This window comes from Macrobrachium nipponense, chromosome 21, assembly GCF_015104395.2.
Source record: "Macrobrachium nipponense isolate FS-2020 chromosome 21, ASM1510439v2, whole genome shotgun sequence".
Lineage (NCBI taxonomy): Eukaryota > Metazoa > Arthropoda > Malacostraca > Decapoda > Palaemonidae > Macrobrachium > Macrobrachium nipponense.
Genome location: NC_087212.1, coordinates 46,364,893 through 46,386,276, shown reverse-complemented (window position 1 = coordinate 46,386,276; position 21,384 = coordinate 46,364,893). Strand labels below are relative to the sequence as shown.

General features: G+C 43.6%; 1 protein-coding gene across 5 annotated transcripts in view; it reads left to right on the top strand.

The window, feature by feature from the left end:
• The window catches only part of LOC135198011 (UDP-sugar transporter UST74c-like), a 229,551-nt gene that overhangs the window by 118,570 nt on the left and 89,597 nt on the right, over positions 1-21,384 (top strand). For all 5 annotated transcript variants that reach the window (XM_064225354.1, XM_064225355.1, XM_064225353.1 and 2 more), the window contains one exon: positions 7,164-7,359. In XM_064225354.1, coding sequence (XP_064081424.1) covers positions 7,164-7,359 — 196 coding nt within the window. The remainder of the gene's footprint in view (positions 1-7,163; positions 7,360-21,384) is intronic.

Genomic DNA, 21,384 nt, shown 5'->3' with positions numbered 1-21,384 from the left:
TAAGAGAATGCGAGACACTTCGCTGCAGACTTTGCTGCAGACGGATAGACCAGTATGGGTACTGGACATCACCAAAGTTGAGAAGAGGGATAGGTCATAGCGACTATTCCCTTCTTTTCCTCTGAGGGAACTGCATGACTTTTCCTGCGAAGTCAAGCATCCAGGGGATGGGGATCTGTGACGCTCGATTTCTAACCGAACTTTGTAGCGAAGACTCAAAACCCTTCGGTCCCTGCCGATCGGTTCGAGTCCTTCACAATCCCCTCCCTACTGGACTTCACCGCCTTCGATGCAAAGGAGATGCTGCTTTGTCCTGTGAGGGCGCGACGGATCTATCTGAAGAAAACTCGACACCTCAGGTCTGAGTGTTGACACCTCTTCGTTAGCACCGGGATGACCAAGAAAGAAGTATACAGGAACACTTTCTTTCTGACTGCGTGAGGTGATCAGGAGGGCGTACGAAGCTGATGGTAGCGACGACATCCGTACCCTTCGTCCGAGAGCCCATGAAGTCAGAGATGTTGGTTCTTCCCTCGTGTTCCGCAAGAACTTCTCCGTGGCGCAGGTACTGAAGGCAGGGGTCTGGTCCAACCAGAACACATGCACCTCCTTCAACCTTTAGGATATAGCCCACAGGTCCTTGGACACTGGTCCCTTAGGACCCGTGGTGGCGGCTCAACACGTGTAGCTAACCCAGACCCTAGCAGGCTGAACAGCATCGATTCCTGGGGTGACTGTAGAATGGATGAGTGATTTAGAGTGTGACTGGCTCCTCTTTCCCTTATTTTTCTCCCCTCTACCTGTGGGCAGAGGGACATGGTCGTCACCCTGCTGGAAGGATGAGATGCAGGTAAGCTACTCGACCGAGCCCCATCCTATCCCTTTCACTAGGGATAGGAGTGAATATCCACCACTTCCCCCAACAAGGGGGCGGGGGGGGGAGGGGAGAGTGGAAGCCAACAAGAGACAAACCCATAACTTTATGTTGCCTCTTGCAAACAGGAACAAGTTCTTGCTTGCTAGTTTTAAGAGATACGCTTGCCTCTCTCTTATTACTTGGGTCCAGAGGTCTGACCATTGATCCTGCGGTGCACACCCCGATCAATCGGACAGAGGCTAGGATCCCTCCCTCGCTCTTACGACCAGGGAGGCAATCCAAGGTTGGGCGAACACCAGTCTGTTCACAAAAGACTCAGATTCCTCCCACCAAGAAGTGAGTCTTCCTATTGTAAAAGGACTGAAAGGTTTGTATCCCAATTTGTCCAAAATTGCATTTTTCCTAACAATACAAACCTGAGGCCTTTTACATATACTCCCACCTCATGCCACCCCTCACTCTGCGTGTTTTGCTTGGGCCTAAAGCAAAAGTGATTCTTCACCTCCCAGTCGCGCGGGGCGCGCACTGTCGGACAAGCAGTTAACTACCGAACTCCCTTGTTCGAAGCTTACGACCATCCAGCTGCCACTAGTTACCTTCCCATTGTAAAAGGACCTCAGGTTTGTATAGTTAGGAAAAATGCAATTTTGGACAAATTGTCATTTTTAATCTGTTGCCAAGAAAGGATCGGAACAGACAACGGTTTGCGTAGTATGTTGAAAGGTTTTGATGTTATCCTCCCTTCGAAGAGCCATCAGCTAGTGACTTGATTTCTCTCTATTTAATGGAATCCTGTGGAATGATAAGCCTTTTGGACACTTGCCAGAAGTATTGGCACAACCAAACGCGATACTAGTTGGCATAATTGACGCTATTTGAATGACAATTGACAAAACATGAGGCAATACCGAGGATGAATACAATACAATAGGTGTGTTTCACTGCGCTTGTTATTGTGAGGCGACCGCGGTACAACATCATCAGTACTAATCTGCCAGATGGCAATATAGTCGAATCTTGGATAAATGGTCCTCTCCATTGAAGTACCTCAGTGCTATTTTGAAATTAAATTGTAAAAAAATGGGATTACGTACAGATTCGAGAAATCTCATATTTTAGCTTATTGAAAGTTCTGTTTCACGAAATTTAATGGCTATTAACCAGAAGTTTTCCCTGTAATGGGGTACATATCTGAATTTTTTAAGTTATGCCTTTATGTGATCGTCATTAATTATAGAACACTAATATTGAGTTGTTCTTACACGATATACAAACCGTTGGTCCTTTACATTAGGAACTGCTTTATGGCGAAGCTGGAACATATTCGTTAAAACTCTTTGAACAAGGGGATTAGGCAGTAACTACCGTCCTGCTGGCAGGGAGACCTGCTTGCCTGGGTGTAATTATTCCACTTTGCTTTCAGCTGTCATGTATTGCAGATGTGTTTTGTGTGCTCTTGCCTGATTGTCGTTGAACTGAACTCGTATTTACCCAGTGGGATCTTTTCTTTTATTATTTATTATTATGATTATATATATATATATATATATATATATATATATATATATATATATATATATATATATATTATATATATATATATATAATGTATAAATATATATAAATTATCACGTTCCTAACTTTCGTGATTCAGTTATACATTATATATATATATATATATATATATATATATATATATTATGTATGTATGTATGTATACTTAATCACGAAAGTTTGAAACGTGATAAATGCATAAACAAAGGTATAAGCCTCAAAGGAAAATGAAACATTGGAATAGCTGCAAGATCTTTCAACTCAACATCCTCTCTATAGCAAACTGACTGACATACATGAGAAACTGAAAGGACTTAAATTCTAATTAGTTGCCTCATAGATAGTTTCTTTGTATATGTTTATTTGATATGTTTTGTAAATAAGTTTTTGTTTACTAAAGGTTTGAATGTGATCAGTTGCCACCTTGTATTATCCTTTTATTATTTTGTCCCTGTGTCTGAGCAATCTTTTTGCAAACCTCTTAAATTGTGCCCATATTTTTGTTTGTTTGGGAAGGTTACTAATTCTCCAGGTGTGTTGGATACTAGGTACTAATCTCCTTATAGTCTCTATCTGTCACTTATACGACCCTTCCTTGTCCTCTCAGTTTCTCATGTATGTCAGTCATATATATTATATATATATATATATATATATATATATATATATATATATATATATATATATATGTCAGTCATATATATATGACTGACTTATACGGAACCCTTCCTTGTCCTCCTCCAGCTTTTTCTCATGGATGTCATATATATAGATCTATATATATACTATATATATAATTATTATATAAATATATATATATATAGATATATTATAATATATATATATTAATTATATCTTATATATATATATTATATATATATAATTTAGTATATATATATATACATATATACACATATTGTATATATAATACAATTATTATATTTATATATTATAATAGATATATAACATTATATATATTATATATATATAATATAATATATCTACACTATATATATATATATATAGATATCTTATATATCTAATATTATTAATACATATATATATATATATATATATATATATATATATAATATATATATACATAGATATATATAGATATCTATATCTGCACATAGATAATAACATGAAGTATAGAGAGATATATTATATATATATATAATGTATATATAGATATATAGATAGATATTAGCAGCGAGATATACTGTATATATATATAGATTAAACATATATATATATATAATATATATATATATATATATAGATAGATTATATATAATGACATTATATAGTATATAGAGATATAGATATATATATATATATATATATATATATAATATATAGTATATATATATATATACTGTATATTATATCTATCTTTATATATATTGTATAGCGAAAAGCGATTGTAAGCTAAAACGTTTAATTCTAGTTAATATTTAATCATTTGCCTTCATTTTGCAACAAATTGGACGTCTCTAGCACAATATTTTGATTTATGGTGAATTTATGAAAAATACTTTTTCCTTACATCCGCGTGGTAACTCTTCCGATAAATTTTTTCGCGCGATTGTCGTAATGTTTGCACCATTTTAAATTTGCTGTTACATAAAGTTTTATATATGGAAATGTGCGCAATTTCATGCACAGTACAATTAAAAACAACCCATGGTTGTAGCTTTTATCAGTTTTGAAATATTTTCATATAAATAACGATAAGTGCCAAAATTTCAACCTTCGGTCAACTTTGACTACCGAAATGATAGAAAAACGCAATAGTAAGCTAAAACTCTTATATTCTAGTAATATTCAATTATTTACCTTCATTTTGCAACAAATTGGAAGTCTCTAGCACAATATTTTGATTTATGGTGAATTTATGAAAAAAAAAAAAATTTCCTTGCGTCCGCGTGGTAACTTCCGGAAAAAAAAAAATTTTCCTGCGATTGTCGTAATGTTTGCACCATTTTAAATTAGTCATTACATAAAGTTAAATATGAAAATGTGCGCAATTTCATGTAGAATACAACAAAAAATGATTGAAGGTTGTAGCTTTTCTCATTTTTGAAATATTTGCATATAAATCACGATAAACAAAAAAAAAAAAAACCATGTTCAGTCAACTTTGACGCTACCGAAATAGTAAAAAAACGCAATTGTAAGCTAAAAGTCTTACATTCTAGTTATACGTATTCAGTCATTTATCTTCATTTTGAAACAAATTCGAAGTCTCTAGCACAATATTTAGATTTATGGTGAATTTGTAAAAAAACTTTCCTTCCCTCCGGGCTCGGATTCTCCGCCGCAAATCTCCGAAATGCGTACGTCGCATTCTCGTTATATTTGCTCCGTTTCATATTAGGCGTTTCATAGAGTTTTATATATGAAAATGTGCGGAATTTCATGTAGAATACAACAAAAAATTATTGAAGGTTGTAACTTTTGTCATTTTCGAAATATTTGCTTATAAAAAATATATTAAAAAATTTCTACATTCGGTCAACTTTAACCCGTTCACAATGGTCAAAAACTGCAATTGTAAGCTAAAACTCTTACAGTATAGTAATATTCAATCATTCATGTTCATTTTGAAACAAATTGGAAGTCTCTAGAACAATATTTAGATTTATGGTGAATTTTTGAAAAAAAACATTTTTTTACATCCATGCATTACGAATTCATGCATCATTTTGTGATAATATTTTCTCTGTGTTGCTTTGATCGTTTTACAATGTGTTATATACCAAAATGATTGCAATTTATTGTAAAATACAAGGAAAAAAAATTAAGTCTTTAGCTTTAACTGTTTTGCTCACAGTGCAATTTGAATACAATTATATATGAAATTTTGTTTTTGAGTTATCATATATCGCATTATTTATATATAATAATGATTTTTTTTTCATTTCTGATGGTTGCATACTAAACTTCAGGCAATGACAAAAAAAGGAGCCAAAAATTAACTTTATCTTGAAAACTAAGCACGCTGTGATTTTTTGAAAAAAATATTTTTTCCTCTTCGGTGCTCACTCCGAGACCCCCTTGGCATACGGGAGACGATTTTTATTATACCCCTTCGGCGTAAGAGGGTTAAGATAGAGTAATTGATGCAAAGGTCCAAGAGGGGTTTGTTTTATTGCCAGTCTTCCCTCCTCTTGCTAGAGGAAGGAGTGGGATGCTTCTATGATTCTAACAAGAAAAGCAGAAAGGAAGCTAGATGGATAGATTACTGCATCAGGTGCCAGTCCATCAAGTGTAGGTTCAAGTCCTATTCTCGAACCAACCTTTGGTAACAGTGACCTAAGCAGTAGTTCTTCAGGAAGTCTTTTAGCCCTGTATTTTCATGGCTAAAAGACTTCCAGTCTTCATTGCGAGCACAGATTTTCTGATTGGTGTCATTGGTGGGACTTTTTCTTTGATCAGAATCACAAGGGTGGGCTTGTCTCAGATTCAATCGTGAAAGATGTAGATTCACATTCGCCCTAATCTTTCATGTAAATAGTATTGTTTCTCCTCAATTAAGATTCAACTACTGATGAGAAACTTCCCTCTGTCTTGCTATCACAAGGACTTCAGGTCTCTAGATGGCATTTGACTTGTTTAGCTTGCACAAATAACAAGTTTTAAGCGTTTTTATAGGGGTTCCAATTATCAGCAGAGGGAAGTTTCTCATCAGTAGTTGAATCTTAATTGAGGAGAAACAATAATGTTTACATGAAAGATTAGGGCAAATGTGAATCTACATCTTTCACGATTGAATCTGAGACAAGCCCACCCTTGTGATTCTGATCAAAGAAAAAGTCCCACCAATGACACCAATCAGAAAATCTGTGCTCGCAATGAAGACTGGAAGTCTTTTAGCCATGAAAATACAGGGCTAAAAGACTTCCTGAAGAACTACTGCTTAGGTCACTGTTACCAAAGGTTGGTTCGAGAATAGGACTTGAACCTACACTTGATGGACTGGCACCTGATGCAGTAATCTATCCATCTAGCTTCCTTTCTGTTTTTCTTGTTAGAATCATAGAAGCATCCCACTCCTTCCTCTAGCAAGAGGAGGGAAGAGACTAGCAATAAAACAATCCCCTCTTGGATCTTTGCATCAATTACTCTATCTTAATATATTTTCCAGCCTTTTTAGTATAAGTTACAATTTTTCACATATTTTGAAAAGGCCCAGAAGTCTGGCTCTTGATCGTGCTGTGTTTATATTCTGATCAATTTGTCATAGGCTAGGCAATCCTCCTCGCTCTTTCAACCAGGAGTAGCAGACTAGATGTGCTGAACTCTAGTTGGTTCTAGAGCTTCACTCAGATTTCTCCCTCCAATAAGTGAGTCTTCCTAATGTAAAGGACCAAGGGTTTGTGTGTCATGTTGAAACAAATCACAATTTTTGAAAGTAAATTGTATTTTTCCTAACTATACAAACCTGAGGTCCTTTAAACTAATGCCCACCTCATGCCACCCCTCAGTCTGAAACTTGGTCCCAAAGGCAAAGTTGGAATGTTTACATCCAGGCAGGTGGGTCTTCCCACCTACTGAACAGTAGTTACTGCCTAACCAACTTGTTCAAGAGTTTTAACAGCTGTGTTCCAGCTTCGCTGTAAAGCAATTCCTAATGTAAAGGATCTCGGGTTTGTATAATTAGGAAAAATACAATTTACTTTCAAAAATTGCAATGTGTTCATCTTGTACAATATAATTTTTGTTTCAGGAATGATCTTTCTTTTGATGCTGTTGGATATTTCTTTGTCCTGACAAATAATGTCTTCACTGCAAGTAATGGAGTTTATGTCAAGAAAAAGTTGGAAAGCAAGGAATTAGGGAAGTATGGGCTTCTCTTTTACAATTCCTTGTTTATGCTTCCATTTGCTGCTGCATTTTGCTGGTTTAATGGAGATTTAGACAAGGTAACAGTTGAAGAATTGAGATTTTCTTTAATAAAAGAATAAGGTTTTTTAATACAATTAGTATTTTAATATTCTGGTTAATGAGAACATTTATAAGTATAAGTAAACACCATATAGTACATAAACCATATAAGGAACATCAGTGGATAAAGGCATTTGTTGCACCTGTAGAAATATAAAATGTGTGGGAAGAGACTTTAGTAATTAAAAGACTTTCCTGTTGCAGTTTGTTTTCAAGTGATAAATTTTTCCTTAGATTTCACCTTACCTTAATTGTTCAGAGTCAAATAAAGTAAGAAGAATGTCATGTATGTAGGAAATTCACTTAAAGTTTGAATGTTTTAATTTTGCAGTTACAGTGCTGTACATTTCTTGGCTTTTATTATTAGCCCAATATAGGATGGTGATGTTTGAGAATTTAGTCAAGGCACTCAAAAGGGTTCTGGAGCCTGCCTCTCATGAGGGCATCTCTATTATGGGAATACTAGCTTAAGTGTACACTGGACAATGTATACTGTTAATATTTTTTGTTTCAGTTAAGTCATGGATTGTTGACTTTTTTCCACCACAGAGGGAACATCCCAATAGAGGGCTGTACTTAAAATGATCAAGAGAACAAAGTTAGTGTTGCTTTAGCGGTGCCTAGGCTAAGCTTGGATTGACTCACATAGCTGATAAGTAGCTAAACCAACGGCATAGTACTTCTGGTGCCAAAGCTATTAGCTCACCTGCTGCCAAACTATGTTAGTTGATCATGTCTTTAGTCATTTGTTTGATTCAAGATTAGGTCAAGCATTTATCATATAGGTAACTGAGCGCCTAGTTGGGGCCGAACTCCTATAGCGCCCGAGTTTCTAATGGTGCTGAGTGCCCTGGCTCTGGGAGCCAAGCTAGTGCCCAGTGACAACTGAGCCAGCACCCAGTGGTGCCCGAGCCCCCACATCTGGCAGAGGGAGTGGCTCAATATTTTGAGTGCTCAATATATTTTAAGCTTCACAGGTGTTTGAGTTGTTTTTCTTGTGATACGTCGGCACGCCGTTCATCCCCTGATACTCCTAGGCAAAGGTCCCTGCCTAGCTCCCCTGAACCTTCAAGAAAGCATACTGGTAGCCCAAGGGAGGTCAGTGGGGTCTGTTGAAGTATCCCAGGTCTCAACAGAACGTCGTTGGAAAGGCGTCTCAAAGGAAGTGTCACGTCTCTTCTAGTGTATCAAGTTCTGAGGAGTCTTCCCCCAAGCACCAATTGCACTTTGTGGACGAGTCTCACTCATTGAATAGCAGAGCTTGTATTATTTTGCCTTCCCCTGTTCCATCCAAGAAGGCTAGTGATCTCCCAGTGGATCAACATCCTTTGTGCAGCCTCTGGGACAGTCCAGAACTTTTTCCCCCCAGGGACAACCATGCTGTGGAGGGACAGCCTGTGTCAGAAAGGCACTCTTCTTCAGAGGCGTTCTTCCTCGTCGAGGAAGTCTTCCTCAGACTGCCAGTCAGGTGATCCCACACTTAGGAAAGTTTCTGGCCATCCATTGGTGCCGAATCCTTCTCCTCCTGTGCCTCCTTTGCCAGCTGTTCTCTCTTTTAATGCCTCTAGCTCCAGGAAATGTCCTGCACCTGAGCGTCTATTGGTGCCTCTGCATTCTCCTAGTGAGTTAGAGAGGGCTAGTGTCAGCTTGTGCAGATTATCCTTCTGTATGGGACTCGTCTTTTGTACCTGTATGCATGTCAGCACAAGAGCGCCCATTGGTACCTTCTTTGTAAGAGCGCCCCCTGGCACAGGAACTCCCATTGGTGCCGGGGCTCTTATTGGTGCCGCAGTACCCATCAGTGTCAGATTATATGAGTGTTGATTTCCAACAGTTTACTCACATACCTTCACGGCTACTAACGTATGCAAGTGCTGCAGGACCACTTCTCCCTAATGGACTTCATGTTTCTGCTGCTTATGGTCCTTTGATAGCTGGGCGCCAAATGTTCAGTGGTGCCAGTGAGTGCCTTTTATTCCACTTATGTGAATCATACAGTGACAATGCGATCTTTATTGAATCAGACTTGTTGAGTGTTTCTGGGTCCCTCCTGCTTTGGTGCTGGTTACACCTGGTTGGTCTACAACTCCTGGGAAGCATATGACGCCTAGTTCAAGGAGTATTTTACCACCTTTACAGTTGGGCTGGGATGTATTAAGTGCTTCTGCTGTCCAGGATACTTCTTTGGATCTCATCAGTTGCCAACATGACATACTGTGATACCCCTGGGACCAGTGATATAATTTTTAAAGGGTCCTTACCCTGTCAAGTATTTTGAGTCTTCTGAATAAACTTACTGTTTCCCAAGACTCTCCTATGTTACCTGCTTCTTCAATTTTGTCGGAGGAAGACAAGGATAGCATTCAACAGCAACCAATGTCTGCCTGTGCTGCATTGGTGAAGTACTCTTTACTCAGTCATCCATCGTTCTTTTCTCTAGCGGCTCCCTCTTCACCAGTTTCGGACTTTATGAGGAGGCAGCTGATATGCTCTGCTGGACTTTCGAGGATAGTCCTCTCTTGCTCATCTAAGAAGGCACGGTCTGCCAATGGAGAGGAGTATTGGCAAATTTGCGTTTTGCACTCCTCTCTCTTGCCTTTCTAAGAGAAGTTACCTGTCTTACACTACAGGTGAAATTCTGTCCCTGGGAGTTTATGCCTTCTTCCTGATAGATTTCTCTGGCCTCGTTGACGCTTCAAGAGGATTGACCTTCGCTTTAGCCAAGTTATTTTCACTTCTTTGGAAGTAGATCACCTGCTGAAGGACTTATTTAACATGTTCAAGATCTTCAACTTGTTAGACTGGACAATAAGTACCTTATCAAAGAAGATTGAAGAGTGCACATCTCGTCAAAACAGTTTTGCTGCAGATTGGTTGGGAATTCCGTTGTCTGCAGACAAGGAATTAGAGATGGCTGCCCCCTTTCATTTGGCAGACTGGTGAAGAGAGACCTTTGGTGTGCTTTCACCACCAGAGGAGTGCCTCATTAAAAAAGACCCTCTTTTCCTTTAGCTTTACTGGATCATAATGTTCCTTTTCCTAATGCTACAATGCAGAGTGTAGCCTCAGAGTTACAGGAAAAGGTTGCATAAGACCTTCTTACCCAGTCTGCTAGGCACCCCTAGGGAGTCAGGACATACCCCGAGAATTTTGTTTTACAGGAATGTCTCAACTCTGTAAGAATGGTCCTTTAGAGGCAATCGATCAAGGGGCCAATCTCTGCAGTAACCTCTGTTCAAGCCACCCTTCCAAGAAGACCTCCCTAATTCCTCCTCTAACAAGTAAGGAAATGGTCCTCCATGTACCAGTTGTTCCTTGGCTTCCCCATTTTTAGCAAATACAGTAGTACCTCGAGATACGAAATTAATCCGTTCCGAGGCGCCCTTCGTATCATGAGGTTTTTGTATCTTGGACCACATTTTACATGTAAAATGGCTAATCCGTTCCAAGCCCTCCAAAAACACCCCATTAAATTTCATAATAAAGCTAAATTGACCTATAAACAATGAAATACTACAACAATTTGGACCATTCAATACCTAAATTAAGACTAAAAATGCAAAACCTGTAAATAAAGTGTATATTAGTGTACAAGAAATATTATTATTGTAACATAAAATGTGGAAGCTTACCTTTCGAGTGAGGCTACGTACATACGTTCCTGTGTGAGCCTTTTCGGGGGCTGTCTTCTACAAATGATTGCACTTTATGAAAAGCGGCTTTAATTTCTGCCATTTTTTTTTTTTTTTTTTTTTTATGTACGTACATACGTACTTTAAAAAAAATTTTCACAATGTTCCTGTGAGCCTTTTCGGGGGGTGTCTTCTACAAATGATTGCACTTTATTTTCTATCAGATTTCTTCTGTCGCCGGTGTCGTAAACAACTGTTTACACACCTCCGCCTCAGGATTTTGGACAACTTTTCATTGCTTGAGTATCCTCTTGACTTTTTGTTTTTTTGGTTTTGGATCGTTAGCTTGGCATACGTGACTTTGGACTGTTTTGAATTTGGCTTGGTTTTTTTCCTTAAATATGTCTGGATCTAGTTAGGCTAGCGCCAGGGTGTGTTCGAAAGTGGAATGCAAGGTTAGGCTACCAAAAGCCTTGGTTGATCCTCACACATTGTGTAAAGGGTGTAGGGGGCAAGATTGTAAATATGATTTGCGCTGTAATGAGTGTGAAAGCTTGGATGATTTACAATGGAAGACGTATGAATCCTACGTAAATAAATTAGAGCGTGATAGGATCAGGAGGTCTTCCTCCAGGAGTAAGTCGGATAGCAGACAGGGTCTTAATGTATCCCCTTCTAACCCTCCTTTAGATTTTGTCTCCCCTAACCCCGTAGTGTTGCCTTCGGGCCCTCAAGTGGTGTCTGCGGAGGGTAATGCCCTTTCGCTTATTCTGGATTCATTGAAGACGCTTGAATCTAAAGTGCTTGCCTTTGAAAACAGGCAAACTAAGTGCAGTGATAGTGCCCCTAGTGAAGTGGAGGGGGCGTCAGATCGGCCCTATAGCGCCTCTAGGCTGGGACCTCTGCCGGACTCCCAGGACTCAGAGAGAGGGCATGTCGAAGGCCGAAGGAGGGTTACGGGGATCCCCCACCGATCTGACGTCCCTTCAGCAGTTCATGTGGACGCTTCCCAGGCTGCTAAGGAGCGTGCTCGAGAACGTATCCTAAGAGATTGTTTCTCGTCTTCCGACGCGTCCTCCCCGCGCAAGGGGTGGGAATCTCGTCCGGATTCGCGACCTTTGAAGAGGACTCTTCAAGATCTAGACGTTTCACGTCATGCAATGTGTGAGTGGCATTCTTCTCCGGAAAGCGTAGCATTTCCGCCCCAGAAGTCTAGGACGTCATCAGATGATGACGCCCTCGAGCGCCCCAGTCGCTCTAGAGCCAAGGCTGTTCCTGGGAGAAGGAAGAAGGCGTCCCCTCGCCCCTCACCTTCTCACAAGCGCAGCTCGTCTCCGCGTAAGGAGACTTCTCAGACGGAGATCATCATTGCTATGCAACGGCAGCTGGACGCTTTACTTAAGCAGAAGGAGACGGCTTCTCGTCGCAAGAAGGACGATAGACTTCTGATCGAGAGAACAAGACAGTCTTCTCCACCTGCGCCTCTTTCGTCCCTGTCTCCTGATATTTCGCCCTCTAGGCTTCGTTCTGCTCCCCAGGGTTCGTCTAGAGGTGACGGTAGACGTCAGGTTAGAGAGAGATCCCATCATGCTCCTCTCTCTTCTCGTCGAGAAGACGCTCGGCATTCCGACTTCGACGTTTCTGCTGGCGACGAGTTTGTTGTTGTCGGACGGACTTCAATGCGTTCTGCCCCTCTTCGACATGAGCGTGTCGACGCTCAACGGGACGCTCGTCGGGTAGCTGACCTGGTTTCTTCGCGGGACGTTCGTAAGGACGCTTCGCTGGACGTTAGAAGAGTCGCTACGTTGGATGCTCCTTTGGACGCTGATTTGGACGCTAGGTTGGACGCTCAGATGGACGCTAGTAGACGTTGTCGTAAGAGCTCTGTGGACGTGAATGTGGAAGTTCGCTATCACTCGGATGATGTTCCCGAGGCTTTGGCTGACGCTTCACGTCTGCCTACTTCTTCACGTTCTCCTCAAAGGGTGATTCCTGATCCTGTGACTGTTAAGGATCCGTTACCCTCTTCTTCTCGTCATCGTTCGGACATGAGACTTGGAGCGAAAGGACTTTTGCCTCTTCCGTCGGATTTTCACTCGGGTAAGGAAGAAGGAGAACTTAGCGGTTCTTCTGAGGATGTTGACGAAGAACAACCTTCGACGTCGGCTTCGTCAGATTACCAAGTATTGGCACGGCTACTTCGTGATTCGTTTGGTGATACTTTCCAGCCTTTTGCCCCTCCTTCTCCTCCTTCACAGTTTTCGTCGTCGAAAGCAAGCAAGACTCCAGGTTTCGTGAAAATGAAGACGTCTTTGTCTACTAAGAGAGCTTTCCGGAAGGTTAACGCCTGGATGGAGTCTAGAAAAGCAAAGGGAAAGGACTACTTTCGCCCTGCCTCCGTCTAGACTTAGCGGTAAGGCAGGGATGTGGTATGAAACAGGCGAAGATTTAGGATTGAAGGTTCCTACGTCTGCTCAAGGAGATTTCGCCAGCGTGGTTGATGCCTCAAGGAGGTCCCTTTTAGCCTCAGCTAAAGTGTCATGGACGATTTCCGAACTGGACCATCTTTTGAAGGGACTGTTTAGGTCCTTGGAAGTCTTTAACTTCTTAGACTGGTGTCTCGGAGCTTTAGGCAACCAGTCTCGTAAGCCAGACTCGATCAGCTTGGGGGAGCTGTCCAGTGTATTGTCATGCATGGACAAGGCTGTCAGGGATGGCTCAGAGGAGTTAGCCTCTCATTTTTCAGCAGGTGTGCTGAAGAAAAGGTCGCTCTATTGCAACTTTGCGGCTAAGTCTGTCTCTCCCTCACAGAGGACAGAACTTTTGTATGCGCCCTTCTCGAGTCCTCTCTTCCCCCAGGCTATGGTGAAGGATCTGGCAGTTAGTCTTCAAGAAAAAGCCACTCAAGACCTGTTGGCTCAGTCTTCGAGACGTCCGGCTGGCCCTTCCATGTCTTCAGGAGCCCAACCGTTTAGAAAGCAGAAGCCCTTTCGTGGAGGGACTTCCGCTAGATCGTCACCCCGAGGAAGAAGCCTTCCTAGAGGTAGAGCCCCGTCTAAGTCTAGGGGCAAGAAGTGAGAGATCGTTCCTTCAGCCACCGGTAGGAGCCAGGCTGCAGTTGTTTGCAGAAGCCTGGAGAGAAAGAGAGGCGGACACCTGGTCTCTCGGCGTCATAGAGAAGGGTTACAAGATCCCTTTCATAAAGCCGCCCCCGTTTACTTCCACTCCCAGGGACTTGTCCCCATCGTATTCTCAAACAAAACGGAGGATACTTTTCGACCTGCTCGAGCAGATGCTCGAGAAACGAGCAGTGGAACAGGTTTTAGACCTGGCAACGCCAGGATTTTACAACAGATTGTTTCTTGTACCGAAACAATCGGGAGGGTGGCGGCCGGTCTTGGACGTAAGTCATCTAAACCTCTTTATAGAAAAGCAGAGGTTCAAGGTGGAGACTCCTCAGTCAGTTCTGGGGGCCTTAAGACCTGGAGATTGGATGGTATCACTCGACCTACAGGACGCCTACTTTCACGTCCCGATACATCCCCAATCGATGAAGTACATTCGGTTCGTCCTGAAAGGGAAGGTCTTTCAATTCAGGGCTCTTTGTTTCGGACTGAGTACGGCCCCTTTTATCTTCACCATCTTAATGAAGAACGTGGCGAGGTGGCTCCATCTTTCCAACATCAGAATCTCACTCTATCTGGACGACTGGCTCATACGAGCCTCCTCGCAGACCCGGTGCCTGAAGGACATGCAAACGGCTCTGTCTTTAGCTGTGTCCCTGGGACTTCTGGTGAACTTCGAAAAGTCACATCTGACCCCAACACAGTCCATCGTGTATCTGGGGATTCAGATGGATTCAGTGGCTTTTCGGGCTTTTCTGTCCCAGGAACGTCAGCAACAAGGCATAGAAAAAGTGTCAGCCTTTCTAGGGAAGGATTCATGCTCGGTGAGGGAATGGATGAGTCTGCTGGGGACCATTTCCTCGCTGGAGAAGTTTGTTTCCCTGGGGAGGCTACACCTCCGACCTCTTCAGTTCTTTCTGTCGGACAACTGGACAGACAAGGACAACTTCGACATGAAGTTAAGCATCTCGGAAGAGGTGAAGAACCATCTAAGATGGTGGCTCGATCCGTGGAAGCTGTCAGAGGGCATATCCCTCAAGCTTCAGAACCCCGACCTAGTGTTGTTCTCCGACGCGTCATCCACGGGGTGGGGAGCAACATCTAGGGGGGGAGGTAAGTGCAGGTACCTGGCGAGGGGAACAGGTGGAGCCTGGCATATCAACTTCAAAGAGCTGGCAGCGGTTCAATTAGCGCTCCAGTTCTTTCAGAACAAAGTCTCCCGTCGTGTAGTTCAAGTCAACTCGGACAACACCACAGCCCTGGCATACTTGAAGAAACAAGGAGGAACACACACTCGCTCCCTGTTCGCTCTAGCGAAAGAGATTCTACTTTGGGCAAAGGAGAGAGAAGTCACGATATTGACAAGGTTCATTGCCGGAGTCGAGAACGTCCGGGCAGATCTCCTCAGTCGACAAGGACAGTTATTGCCGACAGAGTGGACCCTCAATCAGGACGTATGCCAGGAGCTGTGGGGTCTTTGGGGATGTCCCTTAGTGGACATTTTTGCAACATCAAGGACGGCGAGAGACCCCCTTTATTGCTCCCCGGTTCTCGATCCGGGGGCAGTAGCAGTAGACGCCCTTCTATGGGATTGGACGGGCCTAGATCTCTACGCTTTTTCCCCCTTTTTCTTAAGATCCTGGGGGAAGTGATGAGAAAATTCGCAGCATCGGAGGGGACGAGGTTGACGTTAATCGCCCCCTTTTGGCCCGCAGCGATCTGGTTCACAGAGGTGATGTTCTACCTGGTGGATTTTCCAAGATCTCTTCCGTTAAGGAGAGATCTACTCAAACAGCCCCACTTCGAGAGGTACCACAAAAACCTCTCCGCTCTGAGTCTGACTGCGTTCAGACTATCCAGAAGTTGGCCAGAGCGAGAGGTTTTTCGAAACCAGTGGCTAAAGCTATCGCCACCGCGAGGAGACCTTCATCAATCGCGGTTTATCAATCGAAGTGGGCAGCCTTTAGAAGTTGGTGTAAGAGAAAAGGAGTTTCCTCTACCACTACCTCTGTGAGCCAGATCGCCGACTTCTTGCTTTATCTTAAACAAGATCTGAAGCTTGCAGTGTCAACCATTAAAGGCTACAGAAGCGTCTTATCTGTAGTTTTTCGCCATAGAGGTCTTGACCTCGCTAATAACAAGGATCTCCATGATCTATTGAGATCTTTCGAGACTACCAAGGTGCCGCTACCAAAGTTACCTTCGTGGAACCTGGATGTGGTCCTCAAATATTTAATGTCAAATCGCTTTGAACCTCTTTACTCTACTTCTCTACGAGATTTGACGAAGAAAACTGTATTCCTAACTGCTCTGGCGACGGCGAAGAGAGTTAGCGAAATACAGGCTATTAGTAAACACGTCGGCTTCAAAGGGCATAATGCGGTCTGCTCTTTGGGTATGTCTTTTCTGGCTAAAAACAAAAACCCTTCTAATCCTTGGCCTAAAACGTTCGAGATCAAGGGTATGGCAGAGATCATTGGTCAAGAGCCAGAAAGAGTCCTGTGTCCTGTTAGGGCTCTTAGAGAGTATCTTCGTAGAACGAAGGATTGTAGAGGTTCTGCGGAGAACTTATGGTGTTCGGTCAAGAGACCAAATATGCCCATGTCCAAGAATGCACTGGCATTCTTTTTAAGAAACACCATTAAGGAGGCGCACTCTTCTTGCAAAGACAGTGACTTTAAGCTGTTAAAAGTTAATGCGCACGAAGTGAGGGCTATTTCGACCTCAATAGCCTTTCAGAAAAACATGGCTCTTAAAGACATTTTAAGTGCTACTTTTTGGAGGAGTAACTCAGTGTTCGCCTCACACTACCTACGGGAGGTGAGAACGACCTATGAAAACTGTTACTCTCTTGGACCATACGTCGCCGCAGACACTATTTTGGGGGCAGGAGGTAGCACTCATCCTTTCCCATAGAAAAGGGTAGGTGAGTTTTTAATATTTGCAATGTTTATGGTTGTAGGGTCGGCCGCCGAGTACGGTCGTCCCTTCCTTTAGCCTTTGGTATATGGGAGTTTTTTGTTAGGCTAACTTAGGTGGTGGTTTTTGCCTCGTTGCCCTCAGATGTATGGTCATGGTCTAGTCACATTGTGTGGTTCCCGTCCCCGTGACAGATCATCTAGAGCGCACCAACTACACAGGTCACTACCTTGTTGGTAACTCTAGTGAAGCAGAAGCAGGCTTGGGTGACAGTAATCACAAAGTCAGCTATGCTAACAGGTAAGGAACCAAGATGTCAATCATCTACATTTATATGTTTCCTAAAATCCTTTTTATGTCTCTCCCACCGCCAAAGGTGGGATTCAGCTATATATATATCTGACAGGTAAGTTTCATGAACAAAATGATATTGTTAAGATACAATAAAGTTTGTTCATACTTACCTGGCAGATATATATATTTCTGGGCTCAGCTCGTGTCGCTGCGCGAAATATCCTTTAATCTATTATTTCTAGGGTAAATGTACTAACACATACCAGAGAATAAATAAATAAAGAAAAAGGTCAGTACAACTGACTCGCTCACCCTCCAAGAGGGTGTCGGTATGAACACTATGGCGAGTGAGACCACTACCACGAGCCGATTGCCAACAGAAATCTCCCACTACAAAATCCCCACAAGAGGAGAGCCGACCCACAGAGTGGGCAGCAACTACTACTACTCCATCCCATGCTGCCGACTGCTGCGCCTCTGGTGGCCATCCTTTTCAGTTAGCGCACACTGTACACACGTGCCCTTTTTTCTCTGTGTTTTTTGTGCCCTTAATTTTGGATTTATTTATCATGGAGCGTGCAGCCATCGCAGCAGCTAAGTTAAGTACTCAATGTTTATTGCTATTTGGTTTTTTCCGTCCCTGAGCCCGTATTTGCCGTTTTTTAGGTATAAATACGAACTCTAGGGCGGAAGCATGGCAGCATGGTTCTGCCTCGTGGCGGGTTCGTTCTCGGTCTCCCATACCCAGAACGTTCCCTTACTTTAGTACGCTCTATTTTTATTCATCCTATTTGTTTTAGGGTACAGTCTACACGGTTTATGTCATGCATGCATGTCTTTTTACCTTATGTAGACTCCTTCTATCCAGACCCTAGCCACGGCTCTTAGTATCGGCCCCGGCTAGCTTTGAGTGGTAGACTTTCCCTCGGGTTAGTCGTACACTCCTGGATTTTTTCTCCTACTATTTTATTTTCTTTCTTTCAATGATTTATTTATTTTATATTATGTTTATGTTAGTGTAGGCGTCTGGCTTTACTTAGCCTAGGTTATGGCCCATTGGGCCCACATGCTACCGCTCTTCAGTTCGGTTGCTTCCCGATAGCATCTCTCTGATCAGCCGGTTGTGTTTTCTAGGCCTTGTTGTTTCATTGTTTTGTTGTTACCGACCCGTGTCACTACGTGATCACGGAGCAGCCAGACGCCTGTCCAGTCATCTTCCCCCCTCCCGCTCTTCCATAGAGTCGAGGGGAGGGTTGGTCTGCCCACGCTCGCTCCGCATACCCGAGCCTGCCTCCCTCTCCCCCCAGGCGGAGGGAGTAGAGGGACGGGACAGACCCAGACTGGACTCGACCTCTCCAGCTTCTCGGTCCGGCCGGATGGTAAGGGGGGGGGGACTGGCCTTTCCCCCCTCCGTCGCTACTCCGTCGCTCCGTTGCTAGCGCGAGTCTGTGTGCCCTCTCGCCCTTTCCCACCTTACTGGGGCTCCTTTTCTACCGGAGCCCCGGCATCCAAGTGGAAAGGTGCTAGTCCACCCCGCAGGGTGGACCGGGGCATACAGTTGGTCTCTACTAACCCCTCCGTCGCGCTGAGTCGCGACACGCTCCGCCACGCACTGGACTTAGTCCGGTACGTTCGAATTTTATAGGTTTAAGAATCTGTTATGTTAAACTAGTAAGTTTATCTTAAGCTACCTTAAACCATCCCCCCCCTCCCTTGTCTGCCTCACCGGATCTCTCCGGGGTTAGAGCCTATTCAGGCGTTAAGGGAGGGGTTATGCCCAAAATTTTTCCGAGCTCCGGCATGCAACGGAGTTCTTCTGTCCTTTAGCCTGTAAGTGATAGCCTTTAGGATACTCATGTGTCTTTTCACTTACAGACCACCAACTGTGAGCATCCGGGATGCGCCGCCACACTTCAAGATCCCTGTGGACATGAAGTTTGCCGGTCCCATGCTCCATGCGCGACTCCGCACGGGGACCTCCAGGTCTGGTATCACGAGACATGCACCATCTGTTATGATCTGGTGAGCCAGCTTTTAGACGGGGTAAGTATTCCAACTCCGTTAGCCAGTCCCCAATTTGTTATAGTTCTTAAGTTTCCTAAATTCAATCTTTCTTAAACTTAAGATAAAATACAAGGGGTTTTTGCATCCCCTATAATTTTAAGTTAAACTTTTAATTTAGTTTTAGTTTTAAGTTTAATCTTAAAATCTAATAAATACCCTCTCTTCCAGGCTCCGGCCGTGAAGGATACCGCACTGGCAACCCTGCGGGCCTGGGTCGGCGGTTTTGGGAAGAACGCCGCCAAGGGTATGCCCTACATTCTTGAGAAGAAATTGGCGGTACTGATCTTCCCCGGAGGCAAGCCAACGGGCTACGTCGACCCAGCAGAGGCGGCCCCGACTATCGCTTTCATTCAGCAACAGCTCGCTGCCTCGTTGACGGATCCAGGCCAGGACATCTCCTCGGAAGTCGCGACATTGGATCTTAATATCGAACCCATGGTAGGTGTAGACGACCTATTGGTCGAGGTAGTACGTTGGACGCCCAAGGAATGCCCTTGGGTGCCACTGGATCTTCTACCCCTGCAACCTCTCCATCCTTCCAAGGCTTTACAGGTACAGAGTTGTATACTTCTCCTGATGCTTCAGTTAGACCCAAGGTCAAAGGTCAACCAGTAAAAACCTTGACTAAGACGTCGTCGTCGTCTAAAAAGACGGTGTCGGCGTCATCTTCATCTCGTAAGTCTCCGGCTAGAAATCCTGGAGCAGAGAAGTCTAAAGCTTCTGGGTCCGGCTCTAAATCCTCTAGGAGTAGATCCTCCAGGGAGAGATCACACACTCCAGCGGAGTCAACAGTTCCACTACCTTTGGTTCCGGTTTCAGAGCCACCCGTCCACCTCCGCAGCAGCTCTGGCTTTGGATTCCAATGCTGGTCTATTGCAACAAGTGGGCGATCTGGTTGGTTCTCTGAAAACCAGTATGGAACAGATGTTCTCCCGGTTGTCTGATAGGATCAACTCTCAGGACAACATAATAGCCGGACTGAGCCAAGCTCCACTAGCTTCTCCCCCACCTTTCAGCACAGGGGGAGCGCAATTGCCTCCGTATGACTCTCTACCTCCGTTCTCTATGAACAATCCGTGGAGAGTAGCGTCATACGCCCCCTTCCAAGACGGGCTTATCTCTATCCCTCGGAATGTGGAACTCGGAGGATTGAAGACTTCGAGTTCTACCCGGAAGACCTTCAGCCTCCGTTCATCGGCTACGCCAGGCTCACCGCCTCGGCCATGACTCGAGACGATAAGGTACCGAAAGAGACAGTCCTCTATTCACGAGACCAGGCTCAGAGAGAATGGCTCAGGTGTCTAGAGGACATGGATTGTACCAACACGAAGATACAACCATTTAAGAGTCCTTTTACGATCTTTACAATGGAAGAGAGTACCCCGCTCCTTTCTTGACAAATAAAGATCGCTTACGACCACCATTCCAGCAGCTCAGAAGGGGGATTCGATGCCTCAGCTGAAAGAAGCGGACCCTACGTCTCCTTTACTTCCCTCAGCCGGTGAGTTGTGGGAAGATCTGCCCAACACCTTTTCGGCGGGCAAACTCAAACCAGACTGTGCTATGGAGCAGTTTGGTGAGAAGCTGCCTAGGCTTCCAGATAGCCTCATTCAGGCAGAATTTGATGCCAAATCTAAGTTAGCCAGGTCTATCAATACCATGGCCATGACCGAGGTGGCTACCATTTCCTATGGTTCGGAGCCACTTTTTAAGCTTCTCACCAAGTCTCTGACTCAAACGGTGCAGTCTGATATGTTGAGTTCGCCACGGCCAGGACAAACTGTAGAAAACATGTCCTCCAAGAAGCAACGATTCGGCATGAACCGAATAAGTTGCTTGCATCGAACATCTGGGGAGCAGACCTCTTCCCAGATTGGCGGTGGTGAAGGAGGTCCAGGCAGAGGCTACGAGACTAAACCAAAGCCTTCCTTAAAAGGTTTCAATCGTTTTGGGGTCCTTACGGCCAAGA